This window comes from Cannabis sativa, chromosome 9 (assembly GCF_029168945.1).
Source record: "Cannabis sativa cultivar Pink pepper isolate KNU-18-1 chromosome 9, ASM2916894v1, whole genome shotgun sequence".
Taxonomy (NCBI): Eukaryota; Viridiplantae; Streptophyta; class Magnoliopsida; order Rosales; family Cannabaceae; genus Cannabis; species Cannabis sativa.
In genome coordinates, this window is record NC_083609.1 from 28,915,920 (window position 1) to 28,934,369 (window position 18,450).

At 30.2% G+C, this 18,450-nt stretch overlaps 1 protein-coding gene across 2 annotated transcripts; it reads right to left on the reverse strand.

Moving 5' to 3' along the window:
* Nucleotides 1–8,294: 8,294 nt before the first annotated feature.
* LOC115724214 (uncharacterized) lies at nt 8,295–13,252 on the reverse strand. Of its 2 annotated transcripts, none has more exons than XM_030653696.2 (10): nt 13,095–13,252; nt 12,639–12,789; nt 12,495–12,554; nt 12,283–12,388; nt 11,948–11,990; nt 10,954–11,026; nt 10,715–10,802; nt 10,300–10,356; nt 8,689–8,767; nt 8,295–8,519 (listed from the first exon to the last, which is right to left on the reverse strand). In XM_030653696.2, exons 2-10 carry the CDS (start codon nt 12,707–12,709, stop codon nt 8,506–8,508), a joined length of 591 nt encoding a protein of 196 aa, XP_030509556.1. In that variant the 5' UTR covers nt 12,710–12,789; nt 13,095–13,252; the 3' UTR covers nt 8,295–8,505. The 2 variants fall into 2 exon arrangements, with proteins under 2 accessions (XP_030509556.1, XP_060959618.1); XM_061103635.1 differs by lacking the exon at nt 13,095–13,252 and adding an exon at nt 12,955–13,060.
* Nucleotides 13,253–18,450: the final 5,198 nt, after the last annotated feature.

An 18,450-nucleotide genomic window follows, 5' to 3' on the forward strand; every position in this document is an offset into this window, starting at 1 on the left:
TCAAAACCACTATGAACAAGATACAAATGCCATAGATTAATAAAGTGTGGTAGTGTCTTTTGATGACTTAGGTTTAGTTACATCAAAGAGTTCTTAGAATAGTGCAAGTGGATCCTGGTCACAGAATACTAAACTCATATTCCATACAGTTTGAAACCAATGATAGAAAATGGTTATTAAACACTTGTAAAAGTGTAACTGTATTGTATTCTTAGAAATATAAGAAAATTTCTGTTTGGAATCTAAAATTAAAGTCAAAGACTTAAATTTATACCAAATATAATGAGTAATTCTATCTTGGACCACCACTACTAATTTAACTCTAAGTCTGATTTGCCCATACAAGTAGGAGATTTCTAAGATTGAGGATTTATCTCAATTGGGATAGAATTTCGGGATTATAATCATATGCGTCATTTAATTTCTTAAGAGAAAATATAGAATGACATGAAATGATTTATAGACCATTCATCCAATGATATGTTATTGAGCTAATTCGAAATGAATAAGCTAAGAGGAATTAGGATAATTTTGTCGTTTAAATAAGAATCCAACGATGCTTCGATTACCGAAAGACAAAGTAATCTTATTTATATAATCTTCTTGTTTCATATTGTAAAAATACTAGTCTAAGGTGTCATCAATTGATGAACAGCTAGATGTTGCATATACAATATTTATCTTTCGAGATCTAACACTATTATGTATGTCTAATGGTGAAAATCCACTAGGGATTTATCTCGTTAGATAAACAAACCAAGTTAGACCAACAATGAAGATTCGAAATTAAACTACAACTTAATAACAGAAAATAACATGGTTCAATATAAATTCATACACAATTCAGAAATTATTAAACATATAGCAAGTAGGAATGACAAGTGAAAATACTAAAACATACAATCCTAAATAATTTCCAAGGTTTTCAACAAACTGATATCAGTGTCCCGTTTAGGCGAGAGTCAAAGCTACCATCCATTGAATAGAGTTGTCAGCTCATCTAAAATGTTAAACATTCTAGCAACCTTTTATTCGATCAAGATTGGAATTCAGCGTTGTCCCGTTTAGGCGAGAGTCAAGGCAATTCTATCTTATGAGCTTCCACCATTGTTTCATAATTTGCAATTCAAATATGGTCGCCACCATTAGGGGGATTCATACCATATAAAATACTTACAAACTACTTATCTTTCGAGATTAAACGGTGCGAAATTGATAATGAACGTTCCTCCATTAGGGAGGATTACTCACTAAAACAAACGCGATGTAAAACCAACAATGAAGATCGAATATCTTAATAATAAAGCTGATTATTTAAAGAGAGTAGTATTTTCTTTGATTCTCTTTATTTAATCTATTTATTTTAAATATATATTTATTTAATTAAAATTTCCAATTTAGAATGAAAAATTCTAAATATAAATTTTAATTTAATATTTATAAATTTTACTTAGATGGATATGAAAATAACATGAATTATTTCCATCTTAGTAATAATTTCCAATAAATATTTAGAAAAATATTCAATTTAAGTTGTTACAAAATTAATTTAAATTAATTTACAACTCAAATTTAATTTTCTATAAATATATATTGCATTTCGAAAAATTAAAGTATTTAAGGATACAATTTTCGAAAAATGCATGTTAAAATAAAAAATAAATCCTGAAAAAATTATTCTAATTTAATGTTGGCCCCAAATTAATTAATAAAATTAATTTACAACAAAAAATATAATTTTCCTATTTAATTAAATATATAAGAAAATTTTTAAATATTTAAGTATGATGATGAAAATCAACTTAAATATTAATTTTCTATTTAATTAAATACACTAGAAAAATACTTCAAGTAAAATATCACGTATCTAGATTTTCCTTTGACTAATTAATTAAATTTCTAATAAAATATATTTTACTTCATTTATTTTAATTAATCATTAAATGAAAAAAAATCATTGATTTAAGTTGGTCCAAAATTAAAATAAATAATTTACAACTTTAATCTATTTTTCAAATAAAATTCGAAATTTCAGCATTTAAGAAATACAATTTCGAAATTTGATTAATAAAATAAAGAAAAATATATTTTAAAAATTATTTAAATGTAGTTGAAAAAATAAATTTCAACTAAAAATAATTTTCTATTTAATTAAGTGTCATGAAAAAGAAATATTTAAGTATCATGATGAAAATCAACTTAGATATTTAATTTTCAAATTAATTAAATGTATTAAATTCAAGAAATAAATAATTAAGTGTAAAGAAGGCTTAATTATTAATCTCTAGTTTAATACTAGGAAAAAAATACTTAAAATAAATTGTACCAAAATTAATTATTTAAATAATTAATTTCACAATTTATAATATTTTTCTATTTAATATTAGAAATAATAAGTAGTCTAGAAATAACTATCTAGAAAATATCTTATTTGACTAAGTATCTTTTCCACAAAATTTGAAAAAATATCTAATTTAAGTTGTATTAGAAAAAATCTAGAACTTAAATATTTTCAAATTTAAATTTAAGTAAATATCAAAAATTAAGTTGTAACCACTTAATTTGAAAATATTCCATTTTAAGTTAATATTCGAAAAGATATCAACTTAAAAAAAATATCTAAAGAATCTTAATAACCAATACCTAAAATTCCTCAACTTAATTTTGAAATTTTAAATCCAAAAGATATTCAGATTTAAGTTGGTTAGTTATAGATAACTAAATATCAACTTAAATAGAAATATTTAATGAAAAATTTAAATTAAGCTTCAGAAAGAATCTAGATGGTTATAATTCTATATTTAATTAAATACAAGAAAATACATATAGTTTAGCTTAGAATATAAAATTCTTTAAACTATGGTTTTCTTAAATTAAATTTCAAAATAAATGAAATTAATTATGTTGCTAATCAATTTTATTAGGTTAAACTAGTTTAATTAACCTAGTACAGTTATTCAAATCAGGCAAATGGGCCTTCACAATTGGGGTGGTTAGTGTGAGGGGGTGCTGGGTTCAGTATGTCGTACCCACTACTATGGCTCCCAACTCTCACACAAGTCCCAAAAGAGAGGAATTTAACCTTAAAATGAACAACTGTTATTAATTGAATAGGCCCAAAAACTAAATGGGCCTAAATAAAATCTATCAAGAACTATGATATTTTATTTAGCAACAACAACCTATATGCATCAATAATGAAATTAAACACATAGGCTCACACAGGCACACAATTTGGATGGATCCTATCATGTTGCTAGGTCATACACAGATGAAAGAAGATTGTAAATATACCTGTTACAAATTATTTACTTGACCAAGGGAGCCATGAGTTAAAATCAGATCATTGGATCTGTCAACAAGTTAACCATGGCTATTTGCAATCAAGCAATAATAGGTTTTAAAAACTTACAAACAAGCTAAAACATATACTCCTGCAACAAGGTTAGCTGGATAGTTGGATGTAGGATTTATTTAATTTTAAATAATTAAATTTCGAAAAATTTTAAAAATATATATTTCGAAATTAATTAAAATAATATTTAAAATTAAACCTACAATTTTGAAAAATTAGGTTTCAACCAACCTAAATATTATTTCAAAATTTGCTAACTACTTTTAAAAATTTAATGTTATTTTATAAATAAAAATTAAATAAAAAATTAAAAAAGATAAATGAATATCTTTTTCAGATTTTAAATGTAATTTAAATAAATAAAATAACAAAATTTAAAAGTTAGCAAAATATCTTACATCTTTTTAAATTACATGATTATAGTTATCTTATTTTAAATTTAAATAAGGTCAAATTATTTAAAAAAAAGATTTAATTTAAGAAATTTAAAATCTGACCTTAAATTTAAAAATAAGATAAGATATAATCAAATTTAAAAATAAGATAGATAATTAAGCAAAAAAGATAGATATTTACTATTTTTCAAATTCAAATTAAACTAATATCATGAATTAAATTTTTAAAAAAATATATTAATTAATTTAATTATGATAATTAGAATTGAATTAGGAATAGTAAATGTATAAATACAGAACTACACAAAAAATTGGAAGTTAAATCCATGAAAAAGCATGAAAAATCAAAGAAAAAGGAAAAAATTGCGAGCCATACGTACGGGATGTTGTGCATACCCGTCCGCGCGCGTAAGTGGGTGTGCTGGGCGTGAAATCTCGACGCTGGTGTGATTTGGCAGGATTTCCGCGCGCGCACCTTTGTTGCTCAATCCCGAAGTTGTTCCGAAACTTCAAAAAATCATAACTAATTCAAATTAAATCGAAATTGAGTTCTGTAAAAAAGTAAATTGCTATTTTTTCCATACTATCCCATAAAAATAATTCCAGAAATAGATATTCAATTATTTTTCACGAAAAATTCTCAAACATCAATCAATCATCAAATAACACTCAATACAACATGATACCATCCAAAACATCAAACAGTCGTTTTAAAGTCCAAATTTCTTGCAAGCAAATCAATTACCATGGCTCTGATGCCAGTTGTTGGAAATTATTTTACCAGGATCTTAGATCTACTCACAAGTATGTTGAGTAACACCCTAAATATGAACTTTCTAAAACGATGAAATAAACACATATAAAGTTTAGGAAACCTTACATTGGGTGCAGCGGAATATAATGACTCCTTCCGTTTAGATGTCTAGCCCTTGATTCCTTTCTGTAGCAGAGCATTATCAATATCTGAACCTGGATCTCTTTCTCTGATTCTTTAGTGCTGAAACTCCTTCTTGCTGAAAGTCTTTCTTCACGATCTTCCTCACTATGATTGAGGTATCACTTGCTGTGTGTGGGCACTACTCTAACACTAAGAATTTCAAAATTCAAGAGGAAGAAGAAAGAGAAAGGGTCGGCCAAAGATAGGGAGAGAGAAAGGCTCAGGTTTTTCTCTGAAGGAAAAAGTAGAAAATTTAGTGTAAATTTCCTGAAGCCTTCACTATCTATTTATAGCACTCCACTAGGGTTAGGTTTGCAATTTTGTAGTTTTATCTTTTCTGCATCTGATTTTCTCAAAAACGCCAATTTTCAAATTCAACCATTTAAATGCCAATTCTAACTATTTAATAACTATAAATAATTATTAAATAATATTGTCATTTATCATATTTATTAATTGAACCATACAAAGTATCATAATTAACAAATATGCCCCTAAAACTCTTTCTTTACAATTTCGCCCTTACTTAGTGAAAAATTCACAAATAGACATAGTCTAATTTGAGAATTATAATTGATTAATCAAAACCAATTATATGAGTCTTACAAGCAATATTATCTCAACTAGTGCGGGGACCATGGGTCTATATAAATGAGCTTCCAATAAGTAGATCAAGAATTTATTACTAAAATTCACTAACCTATTAATTCTTCGTTGAATCCACGCATAGAACTTAGAATTGCACTCTCAGTATATAGAATGCTCTATATGTTCCACCATATAGACACATCATTAGTTATCCATTGTTATAATCTTAATTTGATCAATGATCCTCTATATGAATGATCTACACTGTAAAGAGATTAGATTACCGTTACACCCTACAATGTATTTAATCCTTAAAACACTTAACCCCGTATAAATGATATTTCAGCTTATGTGAAATGAGATCTCCACCATTTATTTTCGTTTGGTCAAGCTTGAAGGAGATCATCCTTTACTTATTATTCGCCAGATAGAAGCTATAGATTGCATGTTTATGTTAGCGCTCCCACTCAATTGCACTACCGTGTTCCCAAAATGTACGTATCACCCTGACCCAAAAGTAGGCTTATCTAACAAATCAAAGAACACGAATTGCCTCTCGAGATCGAGCTTAATCGTAACAGGATTAAGATCATTTGATCTAGGATCAACTAGGCGATATTGACTTGAATAGATATTACGGTAAGTTTAATAAATCTAAGTCAAAGTTCAATATCGGTCCCTTCCGATGCATACTCCATGCATCCAACCTGAGCTTTACTTTAACCAATGCTCTGGAAAGAACATAACACTTCTCCAAATGCAAGTAAACTCTGTTGTAGATTATCATATCAGTAAAACCCTATGTCTGATAAATCTAGGAAACTTTATTCACATAGTCATGTTTACTTTCCAATGTGTTGACAGCACAATAAACAGGATCAGGTATGTGAAAAGGGTTTCAGATGAATTTATACATTATGTACATATAATCATGAAATAAATCATGTGAACCATGCAACATTAAATGTTATTTCTGATCTATATTAATAAGTAAATCTGATTATATTGAAATGAGTTTTATTTAGGGCATAAAACCCAACAAAATGTTATTTCTAATCTTTATTAATAAGTAAATCTGATTATATTGAAATGGGTTTTATTTAGGGCACAAAACCCAACAATACTTGTCACATTGTTGAACAAAACTATAGGAGTCTCCTCGCATGGTTGGCCAATAGTAGCCTATTGTTAGGGCTTTGTTGCATAGATTATGGTGGCCTGAATGGTTTCTGCATTCTCCTTTATGTAGCTCTTTGAGAATGTAGCTAGATTCAACCAGCAAGAGACATCAGAGCAATGGCCCTAAGAATGGTCATCTATAGAGTTTCCCATTGTATAGCATAACTCTGGTCACTTTAGCTCTTAGTTTTCTTCACTCATTATTGTCATGTGTGAGGGTTCCATCCTCTAGGTATTGTATTATTGGTGTCACCCAATTGTCTTGTTCAGTCAAACTTTTTACATCTTCATTGGGTTTCCATGTCGTTGGCCATTGCATGATCACCACACGGATGGTGACTCCCTCTTTGGTTTGAATAGTTGAGTCGAGATTAGCTAGGGCGTCGACATGGTTATTCTCTGGTCTCGGCACTTGGTTAATGGTGAATTTTGTAAATCTAGAAATCTTATCTTGACAATCTAGAGGTAGGCTACCATTTTTAAATCTTTGGCCTGGTATGCCACGTTAAGTTAGTTTAGAGTAAGTTGAAAATATGATGTGACTTCAATGGTTTTGGCGTTCAACTCAATGGATAGGTCTAGCCCCTCGTATTCAGTCTCATTGTTGCTAAGTTTGAAATCACATCTGATTGCCCGTTGGATAACATCTCCTTGAGGGGAGGTAAGGACAATGCCTAGGCCACTCCCCTTGTTATTGCTTGATCCATCTACTGCTAGCGTCCATGCCGAGTTAGTTTGCTCGTTCAAATATAATAATTCTTTTTCTGCTTGTACTTGTCCAACACAAGAAAAATTAGCAATAAAATCTGCCAATACATGTGATTTGATGGTTGTCCTCGGTTGATATGTTATGTCATATTCATAGAACTCAACATCCCATTTGCTCAAGCTTCCAGAAAGTTCTCGTTTGTATAGAATGCTACAGAGTGGATATTGGGTCATCACCACTATTGGACAACACTAGAAATCGGACCTAAGCTTGGGCCATGTTGTGACAAGTGTTAAGGCCAATTTTTCCAGTTGAGTGTATCTCATTTCAGCATATAGTAATGTCTTCGAAACATGGTAATCAGTTGTTGCTTTCCTTCATCTTCTTAGACACTAATCGCTGCTTCTAAAATCGCCAAATACATCTATAAGGTTTCTCCATCCTTTGACTTTGCTAGGAGTGGAGGAGAGGTGAGATAGCTCAAGTTGTCGTTTCCTCATATTCCTCTAGCCACTACAATTAATTAATTAAATATATAAAAAATAACTAATGGTAATATTGTAATTAAAAATATATATATTAAAAATTAATATAAATGGTCAATGGTAAAAGTGTAATTTAAAAAAAAAAAAAAAAAAAACCTTATAGTTATTATGTGTCAAATTTTGCACAATACTATAATATTGTATCAAATTTAGAACTTTTAGCATAGCTCAAACTAATCTTCTTAAGAGTGCTAAAGTATAGCACTACACTATAAATGTAGTGTACATGCATTTTTTTAACTAATGATTATAAAATTAAACTCAAATAGTGATGTATAATGTAATTTAAATTTAAAACAACCTAAAACTTGTGTCAAATTTGACACAATAAACTAAAGTTTACAACATAATAAATTACTTTTCTATTTACTCTTTTACCACTTATTAATATAATTTATATTTGTATTTATATATTTAATATGAATTTCAATAAAAAAAATTAATATTTTTGTTGATTGTTTACATCTTTTTATTAAAATAAAATTTATTTTAACCCTAGGGCACTCATTTCAAATATATTTCCTAAATTGACATCAAGGTTTATATACGAGCAGCTGGAGAAAATTGGTGAGAAGGAAGCAAAAGATCAACTGAAAAATTAGCACTTCATTTGTGTGATAAATCTGGGTTGATGAGCTGTTAGACAAACTTATACATGAAAAAACATCATCACTTGTGACATATTTTGCAGATTTCATACTAAAAGAGCAACCCAAAAACTTGGATATCAAGGCAGCACAGGGTATGTCTCACTCGTTTGGTCTTCCTCGTGCAAAAGGATAGTTTGTGTTGTTTGATCATATTCTAGGAGCTGCACAGAACAAAAGCACAAAGCGTCATTGAAACAAACAGAACTTCTCTCGTTCCCGACAAATTCAATCCAACTCACTAAAACATTATCTTTCTCCAAAAGATACACAAATATAACTTCCTAATACAATTTTTTAGCTTCACAGCACACTTATTAGTGTCTAGCTTACCTCCACCAATTGTTGCTTCAGGCATCCGCTCAATTGAATACTTGTGCTGAGTGATGTACATGATTGGCACTCCAGGAATCTGCCAACAAAACAAATTTGTTTGCATAAGGCCATCATGTCAAGCATTGAATCGGGAAATTTATATGTACACACCTTATAATATAAATAATTACTAATATACCATACAAAATTTAATAGCTTAAATAACTAATTTTTAAACTTTAATACCTATATGTTATGAAACTGATTTATGTCAATAAATATCATTTTTTTAAGCATTTCATTTATTTCCTTTTTTGGTTTTACTAATTTACATTTAGACACCTTTTGTTTTAATATACAAACTCCTTTACAAGAAAAGGATGATCTATAAAAGAAAACAATGGTGTTTAATCTGAATTATTTGTTTAAAAGAAAAGGATGGTGTTTAAGAAAAAGTTTGGGTATTCATATACACTATTTGTTTCAATTAAAGAAAAAAAAAACTCAATCTTTTTGTTATAATTTTGTTTAAAAGCTGTATATATTTTGTTTTAAAAAAAAGGTTTGGGTGTTCAATATGGGATCATTCACAAACTTTTTCTGTGTTCTTTATGGTAGATATATGGTGGTATTTGTAAGTTTATATGATAAGTATTTTTCTACTAATTGGTATTCAAAACATAATAGGTACTTTTTGGTATATTTTTCTACTATTTCTTTGTATTGATATGTAGTTGGATTAGATTTTTTGTAGTGATTCTTCCTTATTTAACTAATTAGTATTTAAGGGATAGTATTATTTTTTAATCTAGATTATATTTATTTGGTATTTCTCAAAATTTGAATATAATTTGGTGTTTAAGTTTATCAATGAGTAATTAATTTGGGCTGATTTTCTACTATCTTATATTTTTTAATATTTATTAAAATAAGTTTTTGTGATTCTACTACTTTTTACACTTTCTATTTATAATTTTACTAATTGGTATCCAAATTGAACCACTAAACACCATCAGCTATATTACGTACATCAACTACTAATGAATATACATTTTAATTTTATTACGCTAATTAATAATAAGCTTGGATTTATTATATGTTATAGCTATTACGCTAATTAATAATAAGCTTGGATTTATTAAATGTTATAGCTACTTGTGAAAATTCAATAGAAATATTGGTTGGATACTATTTGATACTCTTCTTTATTTCCTATTACATATTCACTATGTTTTGGATACAATTAAGTAGGTTTTTTATTTAAGCATTGAGCACTATTCTATGTTTATTTCTAATTTTTAAAATTTTTTATTTAAATACTATTTGGTATTCTATTTTCTTTATTTTGTTACCATATGTATTTTTGGTGCTCAATTGTAAGTTAAATTTCCTTAATTTTTATTTTTATTTTTATTTTTATTTTTTTTAAAAAAAAGATTATCTTCTATCCCGCCATGATTTTGGTATCAAAACTATATACAGTAATAATATACATTTGTTTTTTTAAAGTAATAAATTATAGAATTTGGTTATGTTATTTCTTAACTCACATTATAATTTATATGTAATTATTTGTTCTAATAAGTATAAATGTGTAAAGTCCAAGTAATTACTGGCTGCATAAAATACCTTTCGAATCCTTCTCTTCAAATCTCGATCGCATGTAGCAACAATGAAGCATTTATGCTGTTCAAATTATATAAGAATATCAGTTAGATGAACGGAACTTCATAATAAAAAACTTAAAAGCAGCAGCCAATCAGGTTCATCTAAAATAATAAAAGAAACATTTTCAAGCACTTCAGCTTCGCAGTCTGATGTATTTTTTATTTTTATATAGATACCCAAAAATGGTTTACAATAATAGTAGTAAACACATCATCTAATACTATCGTCAACCAGATTGTTCATCCTAAATTCGAACACTAAAGACAACCATTATATGGTTTTCAACAATTGACCACTACAAATACAATCAGAACAGCAACAAAATCTAGCACTGATGTTATCATTAAGACTAAAAAATCCAGGAAAAAGTAAATACCTGAGTAACTCTATCAACAATACAGTCATCAGCATAGGTTCCTCTATGGATGCAGGGTAGTCTCTCAAAACGAGGATCCTTTGCAATCCTTCAAAGTAGAAAATGAATGTTCTCTTTAATAAAGAAATATTTCTAACTTGATGAAAACAGGCAAAGATATTTATGAAAAAAAAAAATGCAACTTTATAACACTTCCAAAAAAAAGAAGAAAAAGAAGAAGGTGAAACACGTGAAAATACCTCAGAGCCACACGGTATTTCTGGCCTAATTTCTCAAGCTCCGCCATTACACAGTCAGTAATACAAGGTGTGCCTATAGTTTCCAAGAGAGAAACAATTAGAAAATAAAAATAACAAATACAAAAGTACTTATGACTAATAACAATGTTTACATTCATATTAAGACAAAAACAATAAAATCTTAGGACAAAATAATCAATGATATTTAAGCTTATCAACGATAACTAGTATAAGGTGCTGATCAAAGCACTAACATTTTGCATTTACCAAATGGTGCTTATTTAATTTATTACTAGAATCTAGCATTCAACAGCTTCTGTGGATGTTACAATACGAAACGTGCTTCACAAGCTATATCAAATACATGCTATGAGTGTGATTGAAATTTATCAAAAAGGAAACGTGTGTATTTTGTTCCACATTGTTTAAGTGAGTGATTTGTGAGATTTAGATTACACTCATAGCTGCCAAGACATAACCCCATGATAGGATTTTAGTAATTGGATAATGCTAGGAGTGTGATTGAAATTTATATAAATATATATATATAAAAAAAAAAAAACTTGTGTTTTGTCCAATATTGTTCATGTGTGAGTGATTTGTGAGATTTATTTTACACTCAAGGAGTGTTTGCTTTGGCCTTTGAGTTGCATGGGAAAGTGTAGAGGGATTGAACTTGGGGCATCTAAAACTCTCCTCTACAAAATATTTAGCTTTCCCTTTTAAATTCATATGGGACCTACACATTTCCCCACAACCATACTCTACCCACTATACCAAACACCACCTCATAGCTACCAAGCCATAACCCCATGATAGGGTTTTGGGTTTTGGTAATTGGATAAATGCTATTGAGTGTGATTAAAATTTATCAAAAAAAAACTATATCAAATACTACATTAAATTTAAAGTCAAAAGAGCAAGTACAATAACAACAAAAGGAAAAAAAAAGTGATGAAGCTCTTGTACCGACTACCAAGCAACCAACACTTACATTTTGCGTATAAGCAGTCCAACATACCCTTTTCCAGATCCAACTACACAAAGGAAGACAAGAACAGTGTAAGTTATCTTACACAATCAACAATCCAAAACAAAAGATATTTTGCGGTATATCAATGTTACAAAAACTGTGATACTAGAAGGGCAGCATCTATTTTAGAAGAACAAACATGCATGATCGAAACAATCAGCTGCATAAAGTTTTTATTTGACAATTGATAGGTTATGAAATAAACAATTAGTAAGTTTGAAATTGAATTGAAACAGAATATTATATGAAACTCAGTGCATTAACTACTCAACATGAAAACATCTTCCAATACTCACTTTATTCTGGATAGAGAAATTGATGAAGTTAGTATCGACCAAAACCCGATAAGGTGGTCCCAGTGCAGAGTTATATTTGAAGAACAGTGCAGAAGAAACGTTTGGCCTAAATATTGCAGACAATAACCAAATTCAAACTGTTATATCCCCAAATTGCAAAAATTTAAATTATATATTTTAAAAATATATATTAAATTGTTTAAGAAACTTACACATTTCTTGGAACCGTGCGGAGATCTTTTTTATTAGGGTTAAGAACTTCCTCCTTGTAGCTGAATTGTAGAATCAATCCATTATTAAATAAAATCAAATTATATTAAGCAAAGGAAATCAAATAAATAAAATCTTAAGCTTACTTTTTAATGGCTTTGGAAGTGACGACCTTCTTCATAACAGCAAATTTAGGGCCCTTCTTCGCCTTACCCATCTCTTTGATTTTGTAAGACCCTAACAAGTGAGTTGCTGATGCTTCTTTCAACGGTTTTCCCAGGAAGAGAACAGTTGCAACTGAAACAGATTAAAGAATTCTAAGGCCTTAAACCCAAATAATTAGAATTAATTTTACTTTTATCAACCAAAACCCTTTGTTGAATACGAAACTAAATCTTCAAAACACAAAAAATCAAAGCAATCAAACAAACCCAAAAAAGAAATAAAACTCTAATTCATAACCTGACGCTCAAATTACACCCCAGAAATCCCAATAAACAGTTCAAAACGAGTCGAAAGAAGAGAAGAAGAATCAGAAGAAAAATTAAACTTTTGCCGCACTTCAAAATACAAAAAAGAAACAATTAAAAAAGCACACATACCTAACTCAACGGTGAAGCAACAAATCGCGGCGGAGAAGCGACTCACGGCGGAGGAACTGTGAGACAACGAGAAGAAAGAAAGGAGAGAGATATGAGGCGAAGGGTTTAGGGTTTAGAATCAAAGCTGCGCCGTTTCGTATGATATGTTTAATTTTTTTTTTATTTTTTTTGAAAATGTTTAATTTTATTTTATCTTTAAAGAAATTTATCTATTTATATTTATATTTATAGTTAAACTAAAATTATATTAATAATAAATTTTAAGAATTATTAAGTAAGTAAGGAAAATAAAAAATAAAAATCTCTTTATGGACTTCATATATTGTGAGCATTGTGTGCCCTTAAAAAGCTATGTGGCAGTTGGGTTTATTTTGTCTTTTTAACGATTTTAACAGTTTCTCTTTCCATTTTCCTGGGTTACATTTTAGTTTCCAAACAAATCATTTCTGCTTAACCGTCCCCGCCTCCATGTATTTTCAAATTTCTCCTTCAATTCCTATACGATTTCTACAATTCTGGTACTCTGTTTTACTCTATTGATAATGGACAATCTTCTATCTGATTTAAACCATACCATGACACTATCTGATAGAGAAAGAGATGTTCAAATCCTTCCTGTGTTACCATCTTCTAGGATTGCTGCTACCCAGAATTTTAGTCTCTATGCACGAGTAGTTACTTCTCGTGAGTTTAATCGCAAAACCTTCAAAATCAAAATGAGTGGGCATTGGAAAGGGCAGTATCCTGTTACTATTACTGATCATCACCCAGGCCTCTTCTTAGTTTCATTTGGCTGTTTGGGTGATCTAAAGAAAGTTTTATTTATGGAGCCATGGCACTTTCAGAATCATCACATTGTCTTATGTCCTCCTACTGCACTTCAAATTGCTTCTACTGAATCGCTACACCTATCTCCTTTCTGGGTTCAACTGTTGGGTTTTATGCCCTAAATAAAAATCATTTCAATATAATCAGATTTACTTATTAATATAGATCAGAAATAACATTTAATGTTGCATGGTTCACATGATTTATTTCATGATTATATGTACATAATGTATGAATTCATCTGAAACCCTTTTCACATACTTGATCCTGTTTATTGTGTTGTCAACACTTTGGAAAGTACACATGACTATGTAAATAAATTTCCTAGATTTATCAGACATAGAGTTTTACTGATATGATAATCTACAACAGAGTTTACTTGCATTTGGAGAAATGCTATGTTCTTTCCAGAGCATTGGTTAAAGTAAAGCTCAGGTTGGATGCATGGAGTATGCATCGGAAGGGACCGATATTGAACTTTGACTTAGATTTATTAAACTTACCGTAATATCTATTCAAGTCAATATCGCCTAGTTGATCCTAGATCAAATGATCTTAATCCTGTTATGATTAGGCTCAATCTCAAGAGGTTATTCGTGTTCTTTGATTTGTTAGTTAAGCCTACTTTTGGGTCAGGGTGATACGTACATTTTGGGAACACGGTAGTGCAATTGAGTGGGAGTGATAACTCTATGGTATAGAGTTAATTTTTATGCTTTTAAACTAAAGTATTGTGAGGAGAGTAATGAAAATGTGTTTATTTTGCTTATTTTTAATTAGTTTTAGTGTTATTTTCTATTTAGTAATCTAACCTTTAAGTTTTGTAAATATTGATATTGTTGGGTGTGTTTTTCCAATTAACTGTGCTTATTTTGTTGAAAAAGGAGGAATTAAATTGATAGGTAAAAGAGAAAGAAGCAAGGAAGAAAAGGAGTACAAGCTGGAACTGGGTTGGTTGCTGAAGCAATGCTAAAGCAATGCTGAAGTGAATTCAGCATCCTGGCAGTGACGTGGAAACACGAATTTCACTTATCCACCTCAGCAACTTCGGTCCAATCACTCAAATTGCATCAGCCAGCTGACGTGGAAGAAAGGGGTCTAACCCTAGTGGGCCAAAGTGGAAAAGTTTGGGCTTCTATTTTGGGGTATGAAGTTTGTACCCTAAAAACCCAACAACAAAAAGAGAAGGAAAAGGAAGTACACCATAGTCATCTTCATCATCTTGTATGTACAGTACGGGGCAGCTGCCATTTTTTCTATGGAGGAGCTTTAATTGCAGCAGGAAGTACAACAAAGAAGAAAGAAGAGGGGACCAAGCCTAGTGTTTGAATTTTCTTTTACCCTTTCTTGATAGTCTTCTTTATTTTTCTCTTTGTTATTGTTGTTTGTACTTAGTATTCAAAACTTCTTGAGATTGTAAATTTGGGCAGCAGCCATGGATGAAGTATTTTTAGCTTGGATTTTATCTTTTTATTTGAATATGAGCTAAGCTTTTGAGGCTTGAATGACTATGAACTTCTAAGTTGGGTATGATTAAATTTTAAGCTTACTTTAGTATTTTTTTGCCTTTGTTCATTCAAGTGAGTTTCATTTTAATTGATTGTTGTTTTTTTGGCCATGAATAACAATTTGCTAAGCTAGATCTTGTACTGGAAGGGCTAGATCTAGTAGTTCAACTTGAATGAAGCAAGTGAAAACCTAGATTTAGGCTTTTCTTTGTAAGTGGATAGGAATATTTCATTTACCTTGCATAACTTACCAAATGAATGCTTGAATGGTGTCATAACTGTTTGGTTTGATATAGGAATATATTGAGCTTAATGGTAGGATTAAAGTTGTGAGTGTTGGAAAATTCTCACAAGCCTAGAGGAATTTGTTGTTATCTCTGTGCAGAATGCTAAAGTAATGCTGAACCAATGCTGTACTGACTGTAAAAAACCTGACTAGAAGGAATTAGTTATTCAAGCCATTTTTGCCATATTATATTTTTTATCTTGCAAACAATTTTTCTAGCAGCAGTAGTTTTAATTTTAGCAAGTTTAATTCTTGTCAATTTTAATTTTGAATCATTACTCAACCATTTACATATTATTTCTTTTTATTTTAAGTTGTAATTAGTTGATTTTATATCAAACTTTGTTTGCAATCCCTGTGGAGACGATCTTACTTATCACTTTATTACTTGTGTGACTGCGTATACTTGCGTATATAATTTTCACAACAGGGAGCGCTAACATAAACATGGAATCTATAGCTTCTATCTGGCGAATAGTAAGTAAAGGATGATCTCCTTCGAGCTTGACCAAACGAATATAAATGGTGGAGTACTCATTTCACATAAGCTGAAATATCATTTATACGGGGTTAAGTGTTTTAAGGATAAAATATATTGTAGGGTGTAACGGTAATCTAATCCCTTTACAGTGTAGATCATTCATATAGAGGATCATTGATCAAATTAGGATTATAACAATGGATAACTAATGATGTGTCTATATGGTGGAACATATAGAGCATTCTATATACTGAGAGTGCAATTCTAAGTTCCATGCATGGATTCAACGAAGAATTAATAAGTTAGTGAATTTAGGTTATAAATTCTTGATCTACTTATTGGAAGCTCGGTTATATAGACCCATGGTCCCCCCACTAGTTGAGATAATATTACTTGTAAGACTCATATAATTGGTTTTGATTAATCAATTATAATTCTCAAATTAGACTATGTCTATTTGTGAATTTTTCACTAAGTAAGGGCGAAATTGTAAAGAAAGAGTTTTAGGGGCATATTTGTTAATTATGATACTTTGTATGGTTTTTTTTTTTATAAATATGATAAATGACAATATTATTTAATAATTATTTATTGTTATTAAATAGTTAGAATTGGCATTTAAATGGTTGAATTTGAAAATTGGCGTTTTTGAGAAAATGAGATGCAGAAATAATAAAACTGCAAAATTACAAAAAGTGAGCCCCAAATCCATATTGTATAGGGCCGGCCACTTTTATAGGGTTTTTCATCTGATATTGTCATTATTTTAATGCCAAATAATTCAAACATAACCCTAGTGGAATGCTATAAATAGATAGTGAAGGCTTCAGGAAGTTTACACTTAACTTTCACACTTTCCTTCAGAGAAAAACCTGAGCCTTCACTTTCTAAACCCTAGCCACCACTCCTTGCTCTTCTTCTTCCTTGAAATTTCGAACCACTTAGTGATTAGAGTAGTGCCCACACACAGCAAGTGATACCTGAATCATATCGAGGAAGATCGTGAAGAAAGACATTCAACAAGAAGGAGTTTCAGCACTAAAGAAGGAGAGAAAGAGATCCAGGTTCAGATATTGATAATGCTCTGCGACAGAAAGGAATCAAGGGCTAGATATCTGAACGGAAGGAGTCATATTATTCCGCTGCACCCAATGTAAGGTTTCTCATACTTTATATGCGTTTATTTCATAATCGTTTTAGAAGTTCATATTTAGGGTGTTAATCAACATACTTGTGAGTAGATCTAAGATCCTGGTAAAATAATTTCCAACATCAACTTCATCGATTGCCTTTTTTAACCAAAACGAAAATTATGGCTGAATGGACTGGCAATATGGTGGGAACCTATATCGATGTTCATGAGGACTCTCTCAATGAAGGTTGGGGCCCTTTACTCCGATTTCGTGCCACTATTGATATCTCTAAACCATTACTGAGGGGTAAAATGGTTAAACTGAAAGATTCTAGGGATGAATTCTGGTTAGAATTTCGTTATGAAAGACTACCAGAATTTTGCTTTGAATATGGGACTATTGGTCATCCCTTTGAGCACTGCCATCAATTTCTCGAAAAAAATCTATAATGGTGTTGATCCCCCACTATCCTATGGACCAGAGATGATTGGTGTTGGAATTTATTTTACTAGGATCTTAGATCTACTCACAAGTATGTTGTTTAACACCCTAAACATGAACTTTCTAAAACGATAAATAAACACATATAAAGTTAAGAAAATCTTACATTGATGCAGCGGAATTAATGTCTCCTTCCACTCAGATCTCTAACCCTTGTATCCTTTCTGTCACAGAGTATTACCAAGATCTGAGCCCGAATGTCCTTCTCTTTGTGTGTGATCCTTCACAGTCTTCCAATCTATGATTGAGTTACCACTTGCTGTGTGTGGGAACTTACTCTATCACTAAGGTTTGAATTTTATGAAGAAGAAAAGAGAGAGAATAGGTTCGGCCAAAGAAGAGAAAGGGAAGGCTCAGTTTTTCTGAAGAGAAAATTTTCTGACAGAAAACTAATGAAAGAAGTAATTTTGACTGAGCCATCACTTTCTATTTATAGGCAACTACTAGGTTTAGGTTAGGAATTATTTGGCATTAAAATAATGAAAATATTAATTTGAAAATCCACTTTAAGTGGCCGGCCATGGTGTGTGTAATGGGCCCCACTTGGTTTTGCAGTTTTCACAAATTTTATTTCTATTTTCTCAAAAACGCCAATTTTCTAATTCTAACCTTTTAAATG

Excerpts from the sequence above, each read along its gene's own strand:
- LOC115724214 (XM_030653696.2), bottom strand. The coding sequence starts at position 12,709 with ATGGGTAAGGCGAAGAAGGGCCCTAAATTTGCTGTTATGAAGAAGGTC. Across the intron at positions 12,389-12,494 it reads CGCACGGTTCCAAGAAATGT|GCCAAACGTTTCTTCTGCAC; the intron begins GTAAGTTTCTTA and ends TGCAATATTTAG. Across the intron at positions 8,768-10,299 it reads TGAAGAGAAGGATTCGAAAG|ATTCCTGGAGTGCCAATCAT; the intron begins GTATTTTATGCA and ends TTTTGTTGGCAG.